Source organism: Callorhinus ursinus, unplaced genomic scaffold (genome assembly GCF_003265705.2).
Source record: "Callorhinus ursinus isolate GAN/ISIS: 27379988/994484 unplaced genomic scaffold, GSC_fseal_2.0 scaffold34, whole genome shotgun sequence".
Lineage (NCBI taxonomy): Eukaryota > Metazoa > Chordata > Mammalia > Carnivora > Otariidae > Callorhinus > Callorhinus ursinus.
This window is the reverse complement of record NW_027397096.1, coordinates 1,444,185-1,468,679: the sequence shown is the minus strand read 5'-3', so window position 1 is coordinate 1,468,679 and position 24,495 is coordinate 1,444,185. Positions and strand designations below refer to the sequence as shown.

Sequence of the window (24,495 nt, the reverse complement as noted above, 5' to 3'; positions counted from 1 at the left end):
CAGAACCCTGGGATCATGACCTGAGCCGAAGGCAGACGCTTAACAACTAAGCCACCCAGGAGCCCCCTAGGTGTTTTTTAGAAGATGGTTCTTTAGGGGGCACCTGGGTGGCTCAGTTGGTTAAGTGTCCAACTTTTTTTTTTTTTTTGAAGATTTTATTTATTTGACAGATAGATAGCACGAGTAGGCAGAGTGGCAGGCAGAGGGAGAGGGAGAAGCAGGCTCTCCCCTGAGCAGGGAGCCAGACGTGGGGCTCAATTCCAGGATCCCAGGATCATGACCTGACCCAAAGGCAGCCGCTTAACCGACTGAGCCATCCAGGCGCCCCAAGTGTCCAACTCTTGATTTCAGATCAGGTCATGATCTCCGGGTCATGGGACTGTGCCCCATGTTGGGCTCCACGGTCAGCGGGGAGTCTACTGCAGATTCTCTCTCCCTCTCCCCCTGCTCACACGCATGCACATGTACACTCCATAATAGATCAATCTTTAAAAAAAAAAAAAAAGATGGTTCTTCAGGATACGCCCTTAAGCCCACCATTCTACTTGATACCAAAATTGGGTATAGGTTTAAACACTTTTCTCTCAATGCTATATTGTTTTTATTCTTAAGCATTTATTTATTTTAAAGATTTTATTTATTTTTTTTTAAAGACGATTATTTATTTATTTATTTAACAGAGACAGACACAGCGAGAGAGGGAACATAAGCAGGGGGAGTGGGAGAGGGAGAAGCAGGCTTCCAGCTGAGCAGGGAGCCCGACGCGGGGCTCAATCCCAGGACCCTGGGATCAAGACCTGAGACGAAGGCAGACGCTTAACGACTGAGCCACCCAGGTGCCCCTATTTTTTTTTTAAAGATTTTATTTATTTATTTGAGAGAGAGACACAGTGAGAGAGGGAACACAAGCAGGGGGAGTGGGAGAGGGAGAAGCAGGCTTCCCGCTGAGCAGGGAGCCCGATGTGGGGCTCGATCCCAGGACTCTGGGATCCTGACCTGAACCGAAGACAGACGCTTAAAGACTGAGCCACCCAGGCAACCTATTCTTAAGCATTTAAAGTGCTATCTCAAATTGCATCCTACAGAGCTCTAAGAAGCGAAGGGTATATTGAAATGTGGACTAGACCAACCTCTTGCTGTTATCAGTACCACAGAACCACACCAGGCTTCTTCACAAGCAGGAAGGAACCTCTGATCTGCCTTCAGACTTTTCTTCTTTCAGAGTTCAAAGGGAGAAACAATAGGGGTTCCTACATTGCAAGATGTCATTGGCAGGGAGGGGGGTGATTATGTACAGATTAGACCTTTGGATAACATCAGAGCCATCTCTAATGTACACAGTCTCTTGGTTCTACCCTACAGAGGCTCAGAAAACCACACCATATTCTGAAATCCAAAATCTTTTTTTTTTTTTTTACACTTAATTAGGTTCTTGGCAGAGAGGCCCAAAAATCAGGGGGTGAAAACAAAGGCTATGCCACAACTGTGAAACGATTTTTTTTAAATGGATAAAAAAGTTGAAAGAAGTCAATTGAGCTAATTAACCTATCCAAAGTGGCCTTAAAGTACAAATACTTTGAAAAAGACCTTATTCAAAAAAAAATTAAAAAATTAAAAAAAAAAAAGAAAAAGACCTTATTCAAATTAAATAACCCTTTGGGCGCCTGGGTGGCTCAGATGGTTAAGCGTCTGCCTTTGGCTCGGGTTGTGGTCCCAGGGTCCTGGGATCAAGCCCCACGTCAGGCTCCTGGCTTGGTGGGGAGCCTGCTTCTCCCTCTCCCTCTGCCTCTACCCCTGGGCACTCTCTCACTCTATCTCTGTATCTCTGTGTCTCAAATGAATAAATAAAATCTTAAAAAAAAAATTAAATAACCCTTTGTATCCTACGGAGTCTTTCTCCTGAAATAGTCAAAAACACACGGGGACTCCTGGGGTCAAGAAAAGACAAATCCCAAAGGCAACATGACTATCCTTAGATCACATGAGACCCAAGTGCTTCCACAGTTTGAAGAATAGATGGCTGTCAAGCTTGGCGGGTGCAGGCTGGGGAAGTGCAGGAGGGGACAGGGCAGTCTGAAAATACAGTGCTACACTCAGTGCAGTTCTTTCTCCAAGTCAAACATCGTGAGGATTCACGCTCCTCCTCCTGGTAGGCAACAACTCAGTAACGCAGAATTCCCAAGGCCAGGGTGGGTGAAGGGGGATATATATGGGTTTGAAGCTTGGCAAACTATTTCAAAGATGAAGAAAGCAAAACAAGACTACTTGCCCCAAAAATGCTATAATCTTAAGATACAAGGAAATGTACTGCCATGAGTGTAGTAGTAACTGTAGTTCTAACACTACTGATTTCAAAATTCAAGTTATAGATGGAAAAAATCCTAATTTGCTATCAATGAACAAGAAAGACCTTATATAGTATTTGAAGCACAAGGCAGTTAACCTTTCTTTTTATGAGGCAGACCTTACTACCACCTTGTAAAGAAGAGACAGTGAGAATTCTTTCACTGAGGTACTGTTATATTGTCCAGTCAGTTTCTCAGCTTCCTGATCCTGTATCACATCCTTAGAAGCAAGTCTGCAAATCAATCATGGTATCATCTATAAAGAGGACTGAATGCTGGTACTTCAGCTTTTTCACTCTTAGGGAACTTGATGAAAACTGATTTCTTCCCTAGCTCTGTGTAGTTCGCAAGGTAAATCACAATCTTGGTACACAGGTAGTCAAATCTACAATTGGTTCAGGAACAAAAGATTACTCAACTGATACTCACCAGTAAGTTCCCATGATGGTTGAGAACGAAACTGGAACCCAGATAGCATTAATTTTTGGTAGTCATTAAACAGGTGACATCAGGGATCTGTCTGACCTCCTTTGCTGGTGTAACCCCAGGTGACTACTTTTCTAGTTTCTGTCCCTACTATCTAACAGTTGCCAGTGTTCCTTTGATTCTGACTTGCTGCAGGATTCCAGTGACCTCAGGACAGGAAACACACACAAATTCATATAAATAGAGCCAGGGAAAAGCACATAGAGAGATGGAATACAGAGGCCTTATCCTCAAACATTTTCAAACACACCAAGAACATATTTAGTAAATATTTCAAGATTTGGCTGAAGGAGAATAAAAGTTAAGAAAATGACAGCAATCTAAAACAAGGGTCAGCAAAATATGGCCCACGAACCAAATCCAGCTTGCTGTTTTTGTAAACAGTTCTAGAATACAACAAACTCATTTGTTGTTTTGTCTAAGGCTGTTTTGCTACAATGACAGTTGAGTGGTTGTGACAGAAACCGTATGGCCTGTAAAGTCCTTTACTGCAAAAGTTTGCGGATCCCTTATTTAAGGAACAGGTAATATTTAGGGTGCATCTACAGTCCTTCAAATCAATGGAAACAAATGAGAACAATTCAGCTTTAATGATTCACTTGCCTCAGAGATAGACTGAAATGGTCATGGGCTGTATTGGTAGAACGTGGCAGGTCTTTGAGATTTAACTGGTAGGCTTCCAGGTGAAGAGAAAAAGCATCCCAACAAATCCTGGAAAATAGGTCTCACCCAAGTTCTAGTCCAAGTAAGAAAAGATCTTTTGTAGCTCAATAGCTGATAATGCCTAAAACTAAGTTCCCTATCCCCTTGGTGCAAGCTGCAGAGGTAACTACATATACTAGGTACCTTTCTAGCCAAACACAAAGAATTTTCTAAAAACTAACACAGTGAACTTGACCCAAGGTTCCCAAACTGTACAGTGTCAGAGGCATTGCAGCAAATTCAGAAGATGCCATGAAATACTTAAAATTTTGAGGGAAACAGCAATACTTGACATATATTATGCCATATGAACTACTAGCTCAAGGCAACTGACAATTTCTACATGAGATTGCACTAAATTCCTTTCAAAGATGTCATCTCTTTGCAAAGCTGGGTTTTGGCAGTTGCTAAGACAAAAAACAAGTACCACATGAAATTAGTGTGTAACAAGTAATGAGGGTAGCAGTGTTCATTATAATCCCAAGGTTTGAGAAACTGTACGGTGTCTAACAGATGTACATGTCTTATTACTTAACAGTAATTACAGTTATTTAAAATTAAAATAGTTTTCTTGCCGTTATTTTTTTCAAGTGGGTACTAAGTTATTAGGATATAAATATTTAATTTATCTGAACCTCTCTATCTAATCGATGCAACTGTTAACTATTTCTTTTGGCCTGGGACATGGTGAAATATTACTCAGACACTAAAGGTGTTATGTACCAAGAAAGTTTGGAACCTCTGGACTATACTCCTGTGTTGACAGCAAGTTCTCCAAAAGTAGAGATATCCAAATAAATGCTTAGAAATCATCTGTGAAGATACCAGAAGGCCTGCCTTTAATGTCTAGATCAGTTTACTTCTGAAGTCCTTTCCAACTGAGATTCTATGAGCTGAAATAAAGGCAATGTCCAAGAAGGATGGAAAGGAGAGGAAAGGCAGATACCTGTCTCAATGAACAATACAGAAATCCATTGCTACAATTCCAGAAAATAGTATTCCAGTATCTCTTCTTCAAAACATTCAGCGTATCTGCATGTTTAAAATCTTGGGGGCTCCGGAATGGAACAGATGGTATCTGATTTAGTTATACTCCCCTGGATATGACTGACTGACCCATAGAACTATAGAGGGCAGAGGAATACCCCTACTCTGATTAGTTGGAATCAATCCCTACTTTCTACAGCCTTCATCCCTACTACAGAAATCTGGTGGGTAGGAAAACAGGAAATATCTAATAATTATTTTCCACTGGGGAACTGTGGTTATAGCAAATGTACCAATGCAGCAAAATTCCACCTTTAAGGTGAGGGCAGGTGGTTCTTGAAACCCGTTTTTCAGATTTATTTAAGTACAGAAATCCTTTTCTCAAAGAAAAATCTTAGAGAGGCGTGCCTAGGTGGCTCAGTCATTAAGCGTCTGCCTTCGGCACTGGTCATGATCCCAGGGTCCTGGGATCGAGTCCCGCATCGGGCTCCCTGCTCAGCTGGAAGCCTGCTTCTCCCTCTCCCACTCCCCCTGCTTGTGTTCCTGCTCTCGCTGTCTCTGTCAAATAAATAAATAAAATCTAAAAAAAAAAAAAAAGAAAGAAAATCTTAGAGAGATCCGCATATGTAATACAGTTAAAAACAAAGTTGCTTTGGTTGAAGCAAGAGAGGGAACCCAGAGCCTTGCACCCTTGGCTTCCCCCTCTCCCTAGGGACACCGAGCAGCAGTCTGAAGACTGCTGGTCTAACACAGTATCTCTAGGGCCCTGCCCAATTGTAAAATGCAATGATTCTAATTTATCGATTTCAAGTTAAGTGTAAAATTCCACTAAAATGTACCTAACTAGTCTACAGATCTCAATTTATAGTGGGTCATATATAGCAATGAATGTTTTGTTTAACGAGAATGCTAAGGTCAGAACACCAGAGCCTCCTACTCTTATCTCCCAGCCTCACCTCAACAGGGACAAAGCATCAGCTCTTCTAAAAACCCAGAGATGGGAAAGTAGAACTGTAGACAACTAGCTACTGTACTGACAGCACAACTGTCCTTACATACAGTACAACTGAGGGTATGCTGTCAGTGAGACTACACAAAACCCATACTGAGGAGGGCAACAGCACTGTTATAAACAGGAAGAAACATAGATTGAATTGGGTATGGTAGAAAAGGTACCACAGTAGATCTGGGTTCATTCTATCTCTACCTCCAAATAGTCTGAACAATCCAATCTGTCTAAACATCAGTTCTTTTATATAATAAATAAAAATATCTAAGGTCCTTTCCAGCTCTAAAATTCTATGATGCTAAACTGACACCATGTTTTTAAGTACATTAGGTTATTATGTTCTAACCTGAAAGAGGCCATCTTCAGCAATCAATCAATATATGTGGCTCAAAACCAGTATCTAACCAAAAAACAAAACTTACTGAAACTATTTTCTACTTATTTATTTCACAAGATTTATGTTTCACAGCAGGGAGGGTAGCTCAACCATTTTTAGCACTAAAGCCTCTAATCAAGGCAGGCATCATTAAAAAACAATTCTCTTTAAGAAAGAAAATGCAGGGCAGCTGGGTGGCTCAGTCGGTTAAGCATCTGCCTTTGGCTCAGGTCATGATCCCAGGGTCCTGGGATCGAGTCCTACATCGGGCGCCCTGGTCCGCGGGGAGCCTGCTTTTCCCTCTGCCTCTCTCTGTCTCTCATGAATAAATAAAAAAAGAAAGAAAGGGAGAAAAGAAAGAAAAGAAAGAAAGAAAATGCAGGGGCACCTGGCTGGCTCAGTTGGTAGAGCATTTAACTCTTGGTCTTGGGATTGGGTTGAATTCAAGCCCTGCACTGGATGGAGTCGTCACTTAAAAATAAAATCTTTGGGGTGCCTGAGGTCGTGATCTCAGAGTCCTGGGATCAAGCCCCGAGTTGGGCTCCCCGCTCAACAGGGAGTCTGCTTGTCTCTCTCCCTCTGCCCCTTCCCCTGCTCATGCTCTCTCTCTCAAATAAATAAAATCTTTAATAAAAAATAAAATTAAATAAAAAAAAACTTAAAAAAAAAAAAAAAAAGAGGAGCACCTGGGTGTCTCAGTTGGTTGTGTCCAACTCTTGATCTCAGCTCAGGTCTTGATCTCAGGATCATGAGTTCAAGCCCCACGTTGAGCCTACTTAGAAAAATAAATTTAAAAAAAAAGGAGGGGTGCCTGGGTGGCTCCATCGGTTAAGCATGCAACTCTCTCTCTCTCTCTCTGACAAATAAATAAAATCTTTAAAATAAATAAGTAAATAAAAAGGAAATAAGGAGGGGAGGGAGGGAATGCAAATGGAAACAAAATTAATGTGATAACTATTCTTTCCTGGCTGTTAGCTGGCTTGTTTCATGACTGCTATTTTTCATACTCCAGCCCAGTCCTAACAAGGTCTGCAGTAAATGTCAGGAGTCACATCTGCCATGTGCACAGCACCATGTTGGATGTTGACATCATCTGAACTTAAATGAAAACATGAGGCGAGAAACTTGTTTTCCTTATCCTCCAAACTCAAAGTGGGGGGAAAAAATGGTGTGACCTGTGCATTTCATTTCTACTCAAAGCAGAGACATGATACTTTTAAGTCACAACATGATCTCAAAAAATAAGCACTTTATAAATACATTTTTCAGGGCGCCTGGGCAGCTCAGGCAGTGAAGCATCTGCCTTCGGCTCCAGTCACGATCCCAGGGTTCTGGGATCGAGCCCCGCATCGGGCTCCCTGCTCAGTGGGGGGCCTGCTTCTCCCTCTGCTTCTGCCTGCCGCTCCCCCTGCTTGTGCTCTGTCAGACAAATAAAATCTTAAAAATAAATAAATAGGGCGCCTGGGTGGCTCAGTTGGTTAAGCGACTGCCTTCGGCTCAGGTCGTGATCCTGGAGTCCCGGGATCGAGTCCCACATCGGGCTCCCTGCTCAGCGGGGAGTCTGCTTCTCCCTCTGACCCTCTTCCCTCTCGTGCTTTCTATCTCTCATTCTCTCTCTCCCTGAAATAAATAAATAAAATAAAATAAAAATTAAAAATAAATAAATAAATAAATAAAAATACATTTTTCAGTCAAATCTCTTAAGACAGCTAGCCCTCTATGCATCCACTACCCAGAATTTTAAAGAAAAATTTCAAATCCAGTAATATCAGAGACTGGTTCAAATAAATCCTAGTTTATTCTGTAGGCTAACACTTCTACTCAGGCAGAAGGCAGCTCTTACTCCCAGTGTATGAACAAGACCCAAAGGAAACAGCACTTAGAGTTTCAGTTTATAAAAATACACTTTTGCCCTTTCTCTGCTAGTCTGTGCTCACATAACTTCAGCCTGTACTTATGAAAGTTAGCTACTTACTTACGTTCAAGTTCTATCAGTAGCTTCTGAAAGATGGGATAGCATACAAGCTTTTATGCCGAACCACTAGCTCTGTCTAATTTAGAAAGGGAGGGAGGGAGAAGGTAAGAGACAAAGCTGTGAATGCTAAAGAGAGGAATAAAGGAATAGATACAACGTGGTGGCTGCCCAGAGGAGATGGGCTACCAAGGGTAACTATTTACCAGTAAAAGGCAGGAATTTACTCCTCAGGAAGAACTGGCTTCCTGCCTGTAAAATGCACCAAACAAAAACCGAGGAAACCCGCTCTTCCTTGGCGGGTGTATAGTTTTGGGTATGGATCTCTTTTAACCTGTACCATGCTTTACTTTCCCTCCTGAATTCTGACTTTATGAACACAAGCAGTCTGTTGTAAGAAACCCCATGCCCCCGGGCGCCTGGGTGGCTCAGTCGTTAAGCGTCTGCCTTCGGCTCAGGTCATGGTCCCAGGGTCCTGGGATCGAGTCCCACATCGGGCTCCCTGCCCAGCAGGAAGCCTGCTTCTCCCTTTCCCACTCCCCCTGCCTGTGTTTCCTCTCTCACTGTGTCTCTCTCTGTCAAAAAAAAAAAAAAAAAAGAAAAAAACTTAAGGAAAAAAAAAAAGAAACCCCATGCCCCCTAAAGTAAAAACATTTTGTTTTTATGGGAAAATTCCATTTAAGTGCTTTGACAGAGCCCACCTTATTTTAGACAATGAGAAGCAGAAAGAAAGAATCAGAATAGAATGTAGATGAGAAAAAAATATTTTAGGTTAATTCCTGTGAATTCAGGTGGTGTTATTAAAGAAGTCAAAGTATGTTTAGTAGATCAATCAGAACATTCAGTTATACAATTTTAAGCTTACTCATTCCAACATAGGTTTTCTACAAAAAAGAGAAAACCTAACATTAAATGCCAAAATCAGTACTTAATGCTTCGACATCTACAACATCACAACGCTGGTGTTTGTATTCAGCATTCCTACAAAGCTCTAAGAGGTCTGAAAGGGAGACCCTGTAGCAGATCTCTGCTTTCTACATTTTGCACATTATGTACCTCCAAAGCCAAGGCTGTCTTGTCGTAGGCATTAGGGACTCGCTTCTGGATTACCCTGGCATAAATGGGCCCATTCTGGAGGTTAGGGAGCGGAGTGTTGACGCTGGGGTGGGCATAGGGCCCGGGCTCCGGCCCACCCAGTGGCTGTGGCTGGGAACCCTCCTGGTTACCTCCAATCAGAGCCGATACTGAGGCGGAGGCGGGTCTATACTTCTCGACGTAAGGGACTGGAATCATCCCCCTCCTGCCTTCGCTGTCCTCCGCATTCCACCACTGCTCTTCAGGCTTATCCCGGATTCTCAGGATGTCTCCTTTCTTAAAGGGAAGATCTTCTTCATCATTCCCATTAAAGTCAAAGAGGGCTCGCACATACTCTGCCTCCTCCTGCCTGAGAATCACTCCACTACCCTGCCTGGATCTGGAAACTGGTTCTATCAACGTTGTAGTGTCCAAATAATGTATTTTGTAGAATTCCAGTAAAGCAGGCAATGAATCAAACTCTTGATCTCCTATTCGGAGTCTGGAGGGGCTCACCCCTGGAAAAAAACAGAGCAGGCTATTATTTAAAAATGTATTACAAAGAAAATGAAATGCAGATTTTAAGCATTTCCCAAACACATTTAGTCAACACTTAATCAGAAGAAAATTCTAGAGAAGATAACCCCTCTTCTACGGTAAACTGAAAACATACTCTGTAGTTAAAACATACCCTAGGAAGATGCCCATCACACCTGCAGCAGAGACGGAACAAGAGACCAGGCCAATCAGGGCATGCTTTCATACTTGGATCAAAGACAAAGCAACATGGAGACTTTTTGTTCATTCTCCCAAAATGTTCTGTGCTACTGCATTTACAGAGTAGCATTAAGGTTCAAGGTTTTGTTGCAATCTTCTTTTCAACCTCAGGAAATGTAGCAAGCTCTCCTTTTTCATAGGTCCCAGCAGCTTTTCCAAGAGGTGGGAAGAACTTGCTATCTATCTACACCAGGCTCATACATTCCTTCTCTTCACATCTAGAATATACAATTCCTAAGAAGAAAAAGGTTTTGTTTCTTTTAAGTGAGCTCTAGGCCCAATGTGGGGCTTGAACTCACAGCCCTGAGATCAAGAGTCCCATGCTCTACCAACAAAGCCAGCCAGGCACCCAAGACTATCTTTTTAAATCTATGATTGCTGTTCTCAATTTCATTTCTGACAGCCACCAAAACAAGCAAAAAACCTTAATTAGGCAAAAGAACCAAGGAGATGAAAAAGACAAACCAAGAAGCTAACTGCTTAACAATCAATTCCTAAGGTCTTCACTGAAATAAAACATGTAAACCATATTGTTCCCTCAGGTCATGAAAAAAGGTAGATAAGGATGCTTGAAAAAATAAAGTGTTAAAATTCTCAACCTCTGGGAGCACCTGGCTGGCTCAGTTGGCAGAGCATGCAACTCTTGATCTCGGGATTGTGAGTTCCAGCCCCGTTGGGCGTAGAAATTACTTAAAACCTTAAAAAAATGAATAAAAAGAAAAATAAAATTCTCAACCTCTGATGACACACTAGGGTCCAAGAGAAAAGACATTAGGAATTTTTAAAAATTTACATGATGCAAAGATGTGTATGGCCCTAGACACACAGGGCATACTTCAGAACGTATTCCCTCTCTATCCCGAGATTCTAGAACTGAAGAATAATAAATTAACATATATCAGTTCAAATGAAAAAGTTTCTAGTGAGGAATACACCCTTTAACTCTGCTAAGCACCAAAATATCAAATCATCTTTATTGGATTTTTTTTACCTTTTGGTTTCCTGATAAAGTAATAAAGATCTCTATAGAAAACTGGTTTTTGCAGAGCTTGTTTTTTTGATCAGTCTTAACCCACAACTCAGCATTGAGTTATAACCTCCCAAATTTTAATATATATATGTGTACGTGTGTATACAAGTATGTCATAAATATATACAAGCGTTTTATAGTTAGGTTACTAAAAGTTCTATATCTTGCCTTTTTTTACTATGAAATAAAAAGATTTTATTTTATATAATAAAAAATTTCTCATCTCTTCAAGAACCAACTTTTAATAACTATAAAGTATTCCTAACTTTTCACTAGTGAAAATGCTATTATGAGCATTTTTGTTCTTATTAACGAGCTTCTCTGATTTCATTAGGATAAATTCCTTGAAAGGCAACTGCTGGATCAAAGGGTAAGAACATTAAGGTTTACATTGCCAAATTGCCCTCCAAAGTCTGTACAATTTTACACTCCCACCACTGGTTTATGAGTTCCCACTTCCCCCATATCCTTGCCAAACAGCATTTAAAAAATCACTGCAAGGGACATCTGGGTGGCTCAGTTGGTTAAGCGTCTGCCTTCAGCTCAGGTCATGATCCCAGGATCCTGGGATCAAGTCCCACATCGGGCTCCCTGCTCAGTGGGGAACCTGCTTCTCCTTCTGCCTGCTGCTCCCTATGCTTGTGCTCACTCTGACAAATAAAATCTTTAAAAAATCGACAATTTGGGGCACCTGGGTGGCTCACTCAGTTCATGATCCCAGGGTCCTGGGATCCAGCCCTGCACTAGGCTCCCTGCTCAGCGGGGAGTCTGCTTCTCCCTCTCCCTCTCCCTCTCCCCCTGCTCGTGCTAATACATACATACAATCTAAATAAATATCATTGACTATTTATTTTTAAGATTTTATATATGCATTTGAGAGAGACAGAGATAGCGACAGAGAGCACAAGCAGGGAGGAGAGGAAGATGCAGGCTCCCCGCTGAGCAGGGAGCCTGTTGAGGGACTTGATCCCAGAACCCTGGGATCATGTCCTGAGCCAAAGGCAGACGCTTAACCATCTGAGCCACCCAGGCGCCCCTCACTGACAATTTAATGAGAAATGATGTCTCTCTTTTTTTTAAAGATTTTATTTATTTATTTGACAGAGAGAGACAGCCAAAGAGAGAACACAAGCAGGATAAGTGGGAGAGGGAGAGGCAGGCTTCCCGCCAAGCAGGGAGCCTGATGCAAGGCTCGATCCCAGGACCCTGGGGATCATGACCTGAGCCGAAGGCAGACGCTTAACGACTGAGCCACCCAGGTGCCCCGAGAAATGAGATCTCTCTTCAAATATCTTTGTTTTCCAAGTTTACTATTTGTGCTTCTTTTGGGAAGGTTACCTGTTCAAGTCCTCTGTTAAGGGAAAATGGTCAATTTATGCTCTTCGCTCCAGCAACAATGGCCCACCATCTAAAAGGCACAGTGACAGGGGCACCTGGTGGCTCAGTCAGTTAAGCGTCCAACTCTTGGTTTTGGCTCAGGTCATGATCTCAGGGTTGTGGGACTGAGCCCCATGTCGGGCTCCGAGCTCAGTGGAGAGTCAGCTTGAGATTCTCCCCCTCTTTCTCTGCTTCCCACCCTGCTTGCTCTCTCTCTCAAATAAATAATATTTAAAAGCCAGTGATTAATGTGGTGAAATAGGATTATTGTGGTAGCACAGATGTCTAATTTGCACTCTAAAAGAAATGAGACCCAATTATTTTGTTCAGTGTTAGAAATCACTTCTTCCAGGACACCTGGGTGGCTCAGTCTGTTAAGCATCTGCCTTCAGCTCAGGTCATGGTCCTAGGGTCCTGGGATCGAGTCCCAAATCGGGCTCCCTTCTCAGCGGGGAGCCTGCTTCTCCCTCTCCCTCTGCCTGCCACTATCCCTAATTGTTCTCTCTCTCTTTCTCTGACAGTTGAATGGATAAAATCTGTTTTTTTTATGAATGGATAAAATCTTAAAAAAAAAAATTACTTCTTCCAGAATGACCAGAAAAAGTACATTTAAAATTCATCGGTGGGGAGAAGTGAAAAGATAAACTTTGGAAGTTAACCAGAAGTCCTCAATACAGAATCAGTACTAATGAGTGCCTTCTCTTTTCACACAAATGAATGCATGACGAGACACCAAGACACAAGGTAAAGGACAGTTGCACATTTTTTATATTGCAAAAGTCCATCTGTGGAACTCACGGCTGTAAGCTAAAACAAGTTAATAGCCCACACTCAGTAATGCAGGCTGGCTCTCCAACTCAAAATGCTGAAACAGATGCCCAGACCCAGGACTACATATCTACAGCAAACACTCATCAGGTACCTGCAGGACACAACCCCAGTAGTTCCAAGTGCTGAACTGGAGAGAGAATTTTGGTTATGAATATGTCAGAGCATGGTGGTTCTATATTCTGGAGTTTCTCTTCACTCAAACGATCACTGAAGGGGGATTGTTCCTGTTCAAGTCGGGCAGGCAATGAGATACACGGTCATTCTGCCTATTACCACCAGGTTAATTCAGTGATCCTTTAGGCCTGCTGAACTATGCTAAGGACTGGGTCAATGTGAGCTCCAAAGAGACCTACTTAGCACTGCCTGGTCACAAGGCAGTGTGTGATGACCCTCACACCAGGAGAGTACAAAATGGCTTGGAAAATGGTCCTAATGACATCTAGGGAGGAAAGGTCCCTTGCTAGAATTTACCCAACTACATGCCAAGGTGCAATAGCCAAAATGGTTTTCACTACTTGCCTTTTGGGGACAGTGGTTGGCAGACGGTACTCAGTAAATGTTAGATATTATTCTTAATGAACAAAATTCTGAAGTGAGGGAAAGAAGTTAAATGAAAGTCTGTTCCCAGTTTTAAGAAGTTCATAGCAGAGCTGGGGATATAAAGGCATACACAGTGTGGCTGGTGAGCAAGGAACAAAGCAGTAGGTCTTAGGAAGACATTATTTCCCCGCTGGCTTTCACTTTCAAATGGAGATGTATTCTTACAAAAAAAGGTAGCAACAACAAATTGTATTCTTAGATACAACAGAATCAGCATGAAGGAACAGCTCTGACCATCCCTGAACATTTCCAAGGCACTCTTTTTACTCTAAAAAGGAAGGTAACCACTCCCTGTCATCCATTGTTATGGTTCCTCCATTACTGTACTAAGCTCAAATAAAATGTGTTTTGTGTTTGTTTTTTGGGGGTGGGGTGGGGGGAGGAGACAGTTTAGAAGAACAAGATCACAAGGCGAAGATCCTTAGAAAGATCACCCTGAAAATTATGAAAAGAAAAAATGACAGCTCCTCTGCCATACATATAAAGGTAGGAAGTTGGTTCAATTCATTTCCTGCTCAAATGCTGCATGGTGTGAACTGGACCCACAATGATTTCTTTTTTTTGGCTTGGCTTGGCAATCCCAGCAGTCGCAGAAATACAAGCAGAACACCGAGGAAAATCTTTGATATTCTTAAAAAAAAAAAAAAATTAAGTAATCTCTACACCCAACGTGGGACTCGAACTCACAACCCCAAGATCAAGAGTTGTATGCTCTACCCACTGAGTCAGCCAGGCACCCCGCTGATATTCTTTACCTATAAATGTTTTTCTATTCTATCGACACTATAATAATTCCACCAGAGGAGTGCCTGTTTTTGTGTACTGCTAAAGCAGTCAAATATATGGACCATCAAGCTTCACTGACCCAAACTCCAGAAGGGAAGGGAGGAGAAAAGAACCTAAGTCTCAGGTAAGCCCAAACCTCATCATAGCTATGTGTTCCAGCTCCTTTTCCCTACTTCATCTCCTTCCAACCACAAAGAGCCAAGAGCAGGAAACAGAAGGGCGGGAAAGGAAGGAGATATAGTCAGTCAGTCTAGAGAAAAGAACCAATGACTGGGTTCTCACTGCTGGGACTTGGAAAACCTCACTGACTTGTTCTACATAAACCTGTGCTGGTATTCTGAACATGCAGTTATGAACAAACACATTCAGAAATCAAAATCAATGCAAGCAGTCACATATTCTTTTGGTTTCTGTATATGCTCAACTCATTACTTCTAAGCATTTTAGCCCTCGGGTTAGATCAATTTTTACAACACCATTCCCTGAAGGTTTTATGAAGAACACCTAAGAGGGGCGCCTGGGTGGCTCAGTCAGTGGGCATCTGCCTTCAGCTCGGGTCATGATCCCGGGGTCCTGGGATCGAGCCCTGCGTGGGGCTCCCTGCTCAGCGGGAAGCCTGCTTCTCCCTTTCCCACTCCCCCTGCTTGTGTTCCCTTTCTCGTTGTGTCTCTGTCAAATAAACAAATAAAATCTTAAAAAAAACAAAAACCAAAAAACACCTAAGAGCTCGTTGGGCTAAAACAGGCCAGGTCACTTCTGGCACGGGTACCACTTCAGCAGCTCCATCATCAGCCTCTCCTTGATCTCAAAGCACTTCCGTTTTCCCTTCCTCTTTCCTTAATTCCCACTCCTTTCCTCCTCTTCTGCCTATGGTATTTATAGAAACTGCTTAAACACACCCCACCACCTGTCCAATACAAAGGGCTAAAAAGGCTGCTGACTTCCATCTGAGAAGGTCTCCTAAAGAAGTATCAAATATCTGGCCTCCTAAGCAAATAGAACTTTCTAAAAATGGTAGGTATCAGCATGGTACTATGCAGATTCAGGATGACTGGGTTTAATGAACTCTGGTTCTGCCATTTACTAGCTATACAAATTGTTATTTAACTTCTCATGGAGCCAAACACCTATGTAATAAAGTTCCTAAAAGCAGCTGGTACCTTACAGGTGCTTAATAAAAAGCAAGTTCAGCTTAATACCCTGCCCAAACATCTCAATTCCTTTAGAAATTTTCGATTAATCTCCAAATCCAAAGTCCACTGTACTCTTTCCCAGAGAAGATTCTACAGAATCTCAAGACACTTCTCAAAATGTCTTGTGGTCAAATACCTACCTCTCTTGGGAGGGTCATAATTTCACATGAGCATAGTAAAAGGCTGAGAAGTCCAGCAATAAATAAACCTACTTCCTTTTACCATGGCATCCTTTTTTTGGTTGTAAACCTGTAAGTAACTCACTGAAGAACTTCTCCAGAACCACTGGATGGAGGGGTACTTTGTAACTGATTAGTAAAACATGAAGACCAGGTTTGAAAACTGCAAAGATGAGGTAAACAAATGAAACACAGATGGCGGAGGTACAAAAAGGCAGCAGTAGATAACAAACAGTCCCACAAGGTCTCTAGAGAGTGGCTTGGTCCAGCACCACTTTGAAGAGGCAGCGCAAACAAGAACCACCCTAACTTCTGCCCCTCCCCGCCCCCAAATGAGGCAAGCTTTTATGATTCCCTCACCCACCAGAACAATGGGTAGAAGGCTCTGGGTTAAGCAGGTAACAACAGGTACCATCGTATTTCCATGTCTCAGGTCCAAGGTCCTTTCGCACTTCTTGACGCACTCCATCACCCTCCATTCCCGCACTTACTCCCTTACACATGCCATCTTACCAGGGCTCACCAACCCACCCCATGCCTGCCTGTGAGCCTCTCAATGCTGAGAACAGTTTTCCATTTTGCTTCAACTCCTGCTCTCCCAACCTCATAGTTATGTTCATAAAACTAATATAGCTAATGCTTATTAAGTACTTACTGTATGCTAGCCCCATTCCTAAGCATTTAATACACTAAAACTCATTTAATCTTCACAACAACCCTAGGAGGTCAGTATTACTATTTCCTCTCTTTTATAGATGGGGAAACTGAGGCAGAGGCAAGTTAAAGAACATGCCCAAAGTTATATAAGTAGTAAGTGGCCAGGAAGGATGATTCAAACACAAGCTCCAGAGCTCGGACTTAGAACTACTCTCCCAGGTCTCACTTGTTCAGTTTTATCAATTGTCTACTGGCCAAGGTCTAGTAATACCTCATTGTTCGAAGAAACATGTGAAATCAGTGATTGCAAAGCCTTCCCAAGAGGTCTACCTTGAAGTCCAACCTGACAGGGTATGGCCAGTAGACGTGACCAAGCCCTGCCTTACTGCCCTCAGGCACAACCAGGGTGCTCCCAGACTATGGCAGCCTGTGGAAGCTGAACATCTAAGTTAAAAATAGAGTCACCAGAGGGGCGCCTGGGTGGCTCAGTCGTTAAGCGTCTGCCTTCGGCTTAGGTCATGATCCCAGGGTCCTGGGATCGAGGCCCGCATCAGGCTCCCTGCTCTGCGGGGAGCCTGCTTCTCTCTCTCTCTCCCACTCCCCGTGCTTGTGTTCCCTCTCTCGCTGTGTCTGTCAAATAAATAAATAAAATCTTAAAAAAAAAAAAAAAAAAGATTCGCTAGAAAAGGTTAAAAATACCTGATCCATCTTCCTCTAAAAACTGTATCTAAGCCATTCCATACAAATTCTACCCACGTATCATGTCCACAAAATATGCTATATAGTCCTAAGCAAAAAGTTCATTTTTCATGTTCAATTTGCCAAATAATTTTAAAAGCCTCATCACTGACTTTTAGATAACAGACATGTATTGTCCAAATACTAAAGCTAGTTTCTTCTTGGGCGCCTGGGTGGCTCAGTTGTTAAGCGTCTCCCTTCGGCTCGGGTCATGATCCCAGGGTCCTGGGATCGAGTCCCACATCGGGCTCCCTGCTTAGCAGGAGACCTGCTTCTCCCTCTCCCACTCCCCCTGCTTGTGTTCCTGCTCTCGCTGTGTCTCTCTCTGTCTAATAAATAAATAAAATCTTTAAAAAAAAAAAAAGCTAGTTTTTTCTTTTCATCCTTTCCTTTTGATCTTTACACAGAACCTAGGGCCCCATGACAGAGACAAAAGTGTTGAATCTTCTATGTGCACTGTTCAGATCTCAAAAGGAAAAGAGAAAGAAGTACAGCGGAAGAGTGTCAGCTCTCTGGTCAGAATTCCGAGGTTCAAAATCTGGCTCAGTCATTTACCAGCTTTGTGACCTTGGGCAAGTTACTGAATCTCTGACTCTCAGTTTCCACACCTATAAAAAGAAAATGTTTTAATAAAAAGAGATCACAGTACTTCTCACCAGATTGTTATAGGCAGAAAATCAGATAAGGCACCGAAAGTACTCAGCAAAGTACTTGGCATAGAATAACCAGTCAATAAATGTTAGCTATTAATATTCTACATGCTTTTCTAAAATTCAAGAAATTTCTCTGTGTAGTTTCAAAAGAAAAAGAGCTTGATGGGGGAGGGGGAGAACAAAGGTTAAGTAATCTTTATTATAAAGACAACAACTCAATCAATTGCTCTATGTGGAAAATTGGGCACATTACCAGAAACAAGAATTACCACAATGCCCGTGAACTTTCCACACCCCATCCACAAACTTTGGCAATCTTCACCTTCTCTTTTGGGCCAAGGATCTGAACTCATATCTGTTAAGAAAAGGTGGAGCTCAATATCAAGGTAGAGATACAAAGTCATTAAAACCAAGGTGTGGAGAAAGCTCAAGCTAGCAAACCTGACTGCTGCCATCTCCAAATTTTACAAAATGCATACACAAAAGGCTGAAAACTGGGGTGGAAAAAAAGGTCAAAAATTGAGCTTCAGTGACTGTTTGCCATCATATTACTGCATTGTAATGCAAAACCCTAGATACCAAGAAGGTGGTAAAAAGTAGAATATATCTGGTTTAGGGCAAAGTTATGTTACATCGATATTCTTGTCTCATGTTATGCTATTAAACCAACCATACTGAGAAGACCTAGGATAATTTGAGGATTAAAGATCCCATACTCTTTTTTTTTTTTTTTTTTTTAATAATTGGTATGTGTTAGCAACAAAGAGACTATCCCATCTCCCCAGTTCTGGCCAGAGTGAATAAATCTAAATTAGGACTATCGCAAAAGGGTAAGAGACTGGCCTGGAGCTAGCCTCAGCTGGTCAGAAGAAAACTGCTTCAACTTGGGAACAATCATAAAGACTAAGACTCTTGGTGCTGTTACACAGGTGATGGTAAGATGCTAACCACCTCGGAATTACTCTGTACTTCACAAATCTCAGGTACTAAGTGCATAAATCTTAACATTCTCCAAACTCTGAAGGCATAAGGAAGACAGTCACAACTCAGTGATCCTTGGTAAGACCTAGGTCACAGCCCTAACTTACTGACCAAGAAGAGGCCCTGACATACAGCACTGACAATGTTTAAGTCCAATGAAATTGGAAGTTCCATTCACTTTCAAGGAAGGGACTGTTTCCATTGGCTTATTTCCGGGGTGGGGGGCGGCGGGAATCTGTCCTCCACAGAATACCTTGAAAACTAGAACCCCCCTAACTGTAGAAAACGATCTCTGGACGTTAAGATCTCCTGGACACCGTCAGCTGGACATCAACTTGTTCCGGGCTGATCACAGAGGGCTTACTTCTAACCCAAGGCACTTAACTCACCACCTTCGTCCTCTGCGGGGGAAGAGGACAGTAAAAGTATTTTGGAAAGATGCCCAAGAAAGGAAAAAGCTGACCGGTTTCCTGAGGGTGTCTCCATCCCTCCGGGCTAGTATGTGGTGACTTCCTACCAAAGGCCAGCAGGGGAGAATAGCTCTCCAAACCAAATCCGGCTCTCTAACACTACAGGAAACGTTTCGCCTAAAAAGCCACTTGTAGGATTATCAAATTCATTCTGGGAACCGCTGCCAAGTGATGCCCCCGCAGTGCCAACATCCCCCTCAGCTCTTTGTCCCCACGTTGCCCGGCCCTGCCCTTGTGCCTGGTCCGGGCGCTAGCCCCACCCTGGGGCCGAAGCAGTTCCCCTTCCCCTGGGCTGTCCTCCCAAGTCACACCCAGAGGCCTGGGTCAGCGGCTCCTCCTCCCCCGCCCCACACACCCGCTCGTGGTGGGAACGAGCCCAGGCACCAGGCTACCCCCTGCCGTGGTCACCCCAGCCCTCTGCCCACGTTCCTCGTGGAGGTCAGCTCTCGAAGAGCAGCCGGCCAGGCTGGGGAGTTCCGCGGCCCTCACCCCGCCCGGGGCCTCCCGTCCCGTCCGTCCTCACCGGGCGGAGGCTGGGCGGGCGACGGTGGCACAGACGGGCGCGGGCCGCTGCTGTTGATGATGTAGTGGGAGACGCGCGAGTTCTCGGAGACGCTGAGCACATAGTCCCCGGGGCTGGTGCTCGAGTCCCGCACCAGAAACACCCCGTGCCGCTGGCCCTGCAACAGCGCCACCGCCTCCTGCCGGCTCAACCGCCCCCAGTACCAGCTACTCCGCTCCTCCGAGTCGAAGTTGCCCGCCATGGCCGCCTCCGCGCCTACACGCTGGGCCGCCGCCGCCGCGCGCGCCCCTCCTGCCCCGGCGCCCGCCGCCCAGCGGACCGGCTCCGGTCTCAGCTTCACAGCAGTGCCCGAAATGGCGGCGGCGGCCGCGGGCCTTCCCCACCGGAAATGACGCGCACCTTTCCCCCGCGAGGATGCCGGGAAGGGGACCGCAACCCGCCATTGGGAGAAGGGCAAAGGACGGCTCGAGCGCGCACTGCGCACGCGTTCTCACGTGCGTCGCCGCCTGGCAGGGATCGGAACTGCAGGGCATGGAGAGGCGAAGGCTGGGGCAGGGGGTAGGGGCTCAGCCAGCAGATGGCCGGCCGAGGTTTGTATTTGCGCCTTTGGCCAGATGGCCACTTTGCTGCACCGGGCTTCAAATTCCTGGAAGGCCCAGGATTTCTAGGCAGCGACTCCGAGACCCAACTGGAGGACAAAAGATGGATGTGGCCTCAGGGCCCGAGCTCCTGGAGACGTCAGTCTTTTTCTGGCGGTTCCTCCAGCTTCTGGGTAGACTGGCTAGTTTTTTGTTTGCACTGATTCATTCAGCAAATAGTTATTGACACCACATTTGCCCTGTGGGTGCAAAGGTGATCAAGGCTGGGCCCTGACCTCACAGAATTCACAGACCAGTGGGAGGAACCAGGAAACAATGACAAGGGGATGCCAAGCTCTACGATAGGGACCCAAGAAGGGGCTCTGGGAACACAGAGCAGGGCCCGCAATCCAGTCTGTAAAGGGGTTCAGTATGAAGTGGCTTACCAGAGCAGGTGGCTTGAGCTGAATGTTGAATGGCAAGTGGGGGAAGAGCATTCAAGAGGGAGCCGAATGTGCTAAGCCAGGTAGAAGTATGGAGCTCTCTCCAGTGAGTCTCTCGGGCCATTTGTCCAGATTCTTCTAAACCCTGGTTGTGGCCCCGGGTACCCTCAACCCCCTCCTACCGTGACCTCTGTCTCTGTATTGCATACCTGTAGCTGTATTCCTGTGAACAGCTTGCTCACTGGCGCTCTGTAGTGCGTCACAAGCATCTGGCCGTGCGTGCTTTCTAAATTACAACTCTAAGTCTGTTGCTACCCTGTGCACAACTTTTAACAGTCTCCAGAAGTTAAAATTCCCAGTTTAGCTCGCAGCATGAAATGGGACCACAGTCTCCTCTTAGCTGCTTCTACAGGAACCCTGTGTTTCTTCTTTCTGGAATACGCTTCTGGAATACCTTTCCGGATCTCAAACTCAAATGTCTCCCCTTTTTTGACCAACCATCACTCCCTCTCTGCCTCCACAGTACTGTGTCCATATTATTTCCATGACAGTTCCTACCTGTTGTACTGTAATCTTTCATTTACAGGTCTGTGTCCCACGCTAGAGCTCCTCAAAGGCCAAGCATCTGGTGTAGGAGGCACTACATAGATGTTTTATGAGAACGGCTAACATTTATTCAGGGACTACTACCTGCCAGGCATAGCGCTAACTGCCTTCATATGGATCATCTCATTTAATCCTCTTAACAACCTTATAGGTGGTATTTTACAACTATCCCCATTTTACAGGTGAAGCTCAGAGAGGTTAAGTTATTTGTCCAGAGACACACAGCTGCTGAGTGGGGAACTGGCATTCAAATCCTGGAAGGAGCAGAGAGCTATGGTCACTGTGCTATATCCTCAGACTTCTGGAATAGGCATGGAGGGGGACAGAAGGTTGGGGCAGGATGGCAGAAATAGACATTAAGAAAAAAAATATATCAGTCAGTCCTGGGTTTTGATCTTACATGCATAACACACCTCTTCCGGATCTACTTCACACACCCCTGAACCTGCTCTGGGAAAGGAAGGGGAGCAAAGGTACCTTGCCTGCTGTGACTCACTGTGACCCTGGCGTGGTCACAGCGTATTACCACAGGTCAGCAGCAGAAGCCATCCCCGTGTGAATTCTGGCCCTCTGGGAAACAGAAGTGCCTGCTCTTCCCTCATCCAGGATGGCGGAGCTTTGAGGCAGGGCCTCACCCAGAGACTGTTTGCGGATTCTGATGACAGAAAACATACTTTAAAAGAAGAAAAGCGCAAGAAAAAGAGGAAGAAAGGAAGGGAGGAAAGAAGGGAGGGAGGGAGGAAGGAAACAGATCACAACTAAGCTGGATAATAAGCAAGGAGATTGGCAAGGAGGAGACCTAGACCCAAGGGACGTTTAAAAAAAAAAAAAGATTTTATTTATTTGTTTGACAGAGAGCCAGAGAGAGCCAGAGAGCAGAAGTGGGGGGTAGTGGCAGAGGGAGACGGAGAAGCAGTCAGCCGTGTCTGACTCTTGAACTCAGCTCAGGTCTTGATGATCTCAGGGTCGTGAATTCAAGCCCCGCATTGGGCTCCATACTGGAAATGGAGTCTACTTTATTTTTTTATTTTTATTATTTTTTAAAAGATTTTATTTATTTATTTGACAGAGAGAGAGCACAAGCAGGGGGAGCAGCAGAGGAGGAAGCAGGCTTCCCGCCGAGCAGGGAGCCCAATGCGGGGCTCGATCCCTGGACCCCGGGATCACAACCTGAGCCGAAGGCAGACGCTTAACCGACTGAGCCACCCAGGCGCCCAACATAGAGCCTACTTTAAAACAAAACAAGACAAAAAAACTGTGCAGAGGCAGAGATTAGGGGAAAGCTGTGTGGGGAAATAGGAGAGGACTCCAAGGAGGGTCTTGGGGAGGAGAGCGAGCTGGGAACCAAGGCAGGAGGCCGGACCGCCCCAGAAAAGTCAGTGAGATGTTCCCAAGTGGTGACATGCTGTAGGACTGCTGAGAGTGGGTTGTGTGCCTTGCTGTGAGGTATATACCCCTCACTGCCTCGGTCCTTTAGGGATACTGCTCACACAGACGCCCTCGGAGGAAGGCATCCAAGAGGAGTCAACTTGCTCGCCTCTGTCCTCTCGGAGCTGGGAAAGTCAAGAGCATCTGAAGGAGGTTAAGATGTATGTGTGCCTATATCATCTCCTCTCCCCGCCACCCAACTCACCCTTCTCTGGCTCCGCGGATTCTCCTTCCTCGTCCTCTGACAAGCCTCCACACTCGGCACTTGCTGTTGCCTCTGCGGGCTCCCATGGTCACTCCCCCACCTCCTTCACGTCTCTGCCCACGTGGCCCCCTCAAGGAAACCTTCCCTGGCCAGCGCCTTGGGAACTGTAAACTGCACACCCACCTCTCCCTCTCCCCCTTCTCTGCTTTGTTTATTTTCCTCTCTTCTCCTCTAGACCATAAGCTCCATAAAAGCAACGATTTGGTGGGTTTTGCTCTTGCTGTATCCCAAGTGCCTGGCAGAGAGCCTGGCACACAATAGGCATTAAGGAAATCCCGGTGGAACAAAGGAATGGAGAGTCGGGGGGAGGCTCTCGTCCAGAGCCTGAACTAGCCCCCTGCGATGGGCAGGTATGTCCCGGAGGGCCCTGGGCTTCCTGCAGGATGTGAGGCTGGGGGTGCAAACCGTTCTTGATTACCTCTCTAAGGACAAGGGTCCGAGGGTCCCTGGGGGTTGTCTGTGACGTCACTCTGGCACACATTCCAATTGGTCAGAGGAAGGAGTGTTGCTGCAGTCGTAGAGCTGGTCATTGCGCCCGGCACAATGCTTATCTTATCTGTCGGCTCCTTGAAGCCACTGTTGCTACTGATAGAGCGGACAAATTATTGTGGTGCTTTGATTTTTCTGTAATTTGTTGGGCGGGGGGGGGGGGGTGTCAAATCTAGGTGTGCGCACAGGACTGCGTTCAAGCCCAAGACAGTCGCACATTCATCAGGAACTTCAGCCCCAGAGGCTGAATCTAAACGCCTCTGCAGGCAGCTTGACCCCAAATTAAACTTGTTCTTGCCTGTAAAGCCTTCACGTGCCATTCCTTCTGCTCACAACCCCTCTCCCACTTGGGAAAACTCTTAGCCATCTGCTGAGGAGTTCTGTGGAGGCAGCCTGTACCACTCATTCCCTTTCTTCTGGAGGCAACACTCTGCTGATCTTTTGGGAAGCCATCGGCTCCCCGCTCTTGGACCACGAGTCAGGTGTGGTTCATGCCACTTCTGTCCTGGGGGTGGGGTCGGGGCTTAGACACAGGACCCAGGCCTGGCAGGCACATGTCAGAATATGCTCTTCTCCCTAACTACAGTGACTGAGTCAGGGAAGAGCACTTCATTCAAGTTGGTCCACCGTGCGTCGGCTCTGAGATTTTCGGCTGACTGGGAAAGACACTTTTTTCCCACCTCCTATGCTAACCTGGCAGAATGAACACCCACGGCTGTTGGTGGCCATCGCAGCCTTGCTATGAGTGGAGAGCTTGCCTGACGGAGCCACCAGAGCAAGGCTGAGCCAAGAGATGGCTCCAGACACATTCCTGACAATGTTTGAGTGCCTAGAAGCAGCCCTACCCTGGGACTGGTAGGTTGCTAGTGCTAATAAATGCCTTCTCTGCCCAACCCGATTTAGATGATATTTGCCACTTGCAACAGAATTTGGAGCCTAT

General features: G+C 45.1%; 1 protein-coding gene across 4 annotated transcripts in view; it reads right to left on the bottom strand.

The window, feature by feature from the left end:
• The window catches only part of CRK (CRK proto-oncogene, adaptor protein), a 62,954-nt gene extending 42,828 nt beyond the window's left edge, over window positions 1–20,126 (bottom strand). For 2 of the 4 annotated variants that reach the window (XM_073879326.1, XM_025851302.2), the window contains exons 1-2: window positions 19,747–20,126; window positions 9,104–9,469 (exon numbers count right to left, since the gene is read on the bottom strand). In XM_073879326.1, the coding sequence (XP_073735427.1) occupies window positions 9,104–9,469; window positions 19,747–19,987 (607 nt within the window). In that variant the 5' untranslated portion in view covers window positions 19,988–20,126. Of the gene's footprint in view, window positions 1–8,933; window positions 9,470–16,088; window positions 16,897–19,746 lie in introns of those variants that run through there. The other 2 variants (XM_025851301.2, XM_073879325.1) reach the window with 2 other exon arrangements.
• Between the last annotated feature and the right edge of the window lie 4,369 nt (window positions 20,127–24,495).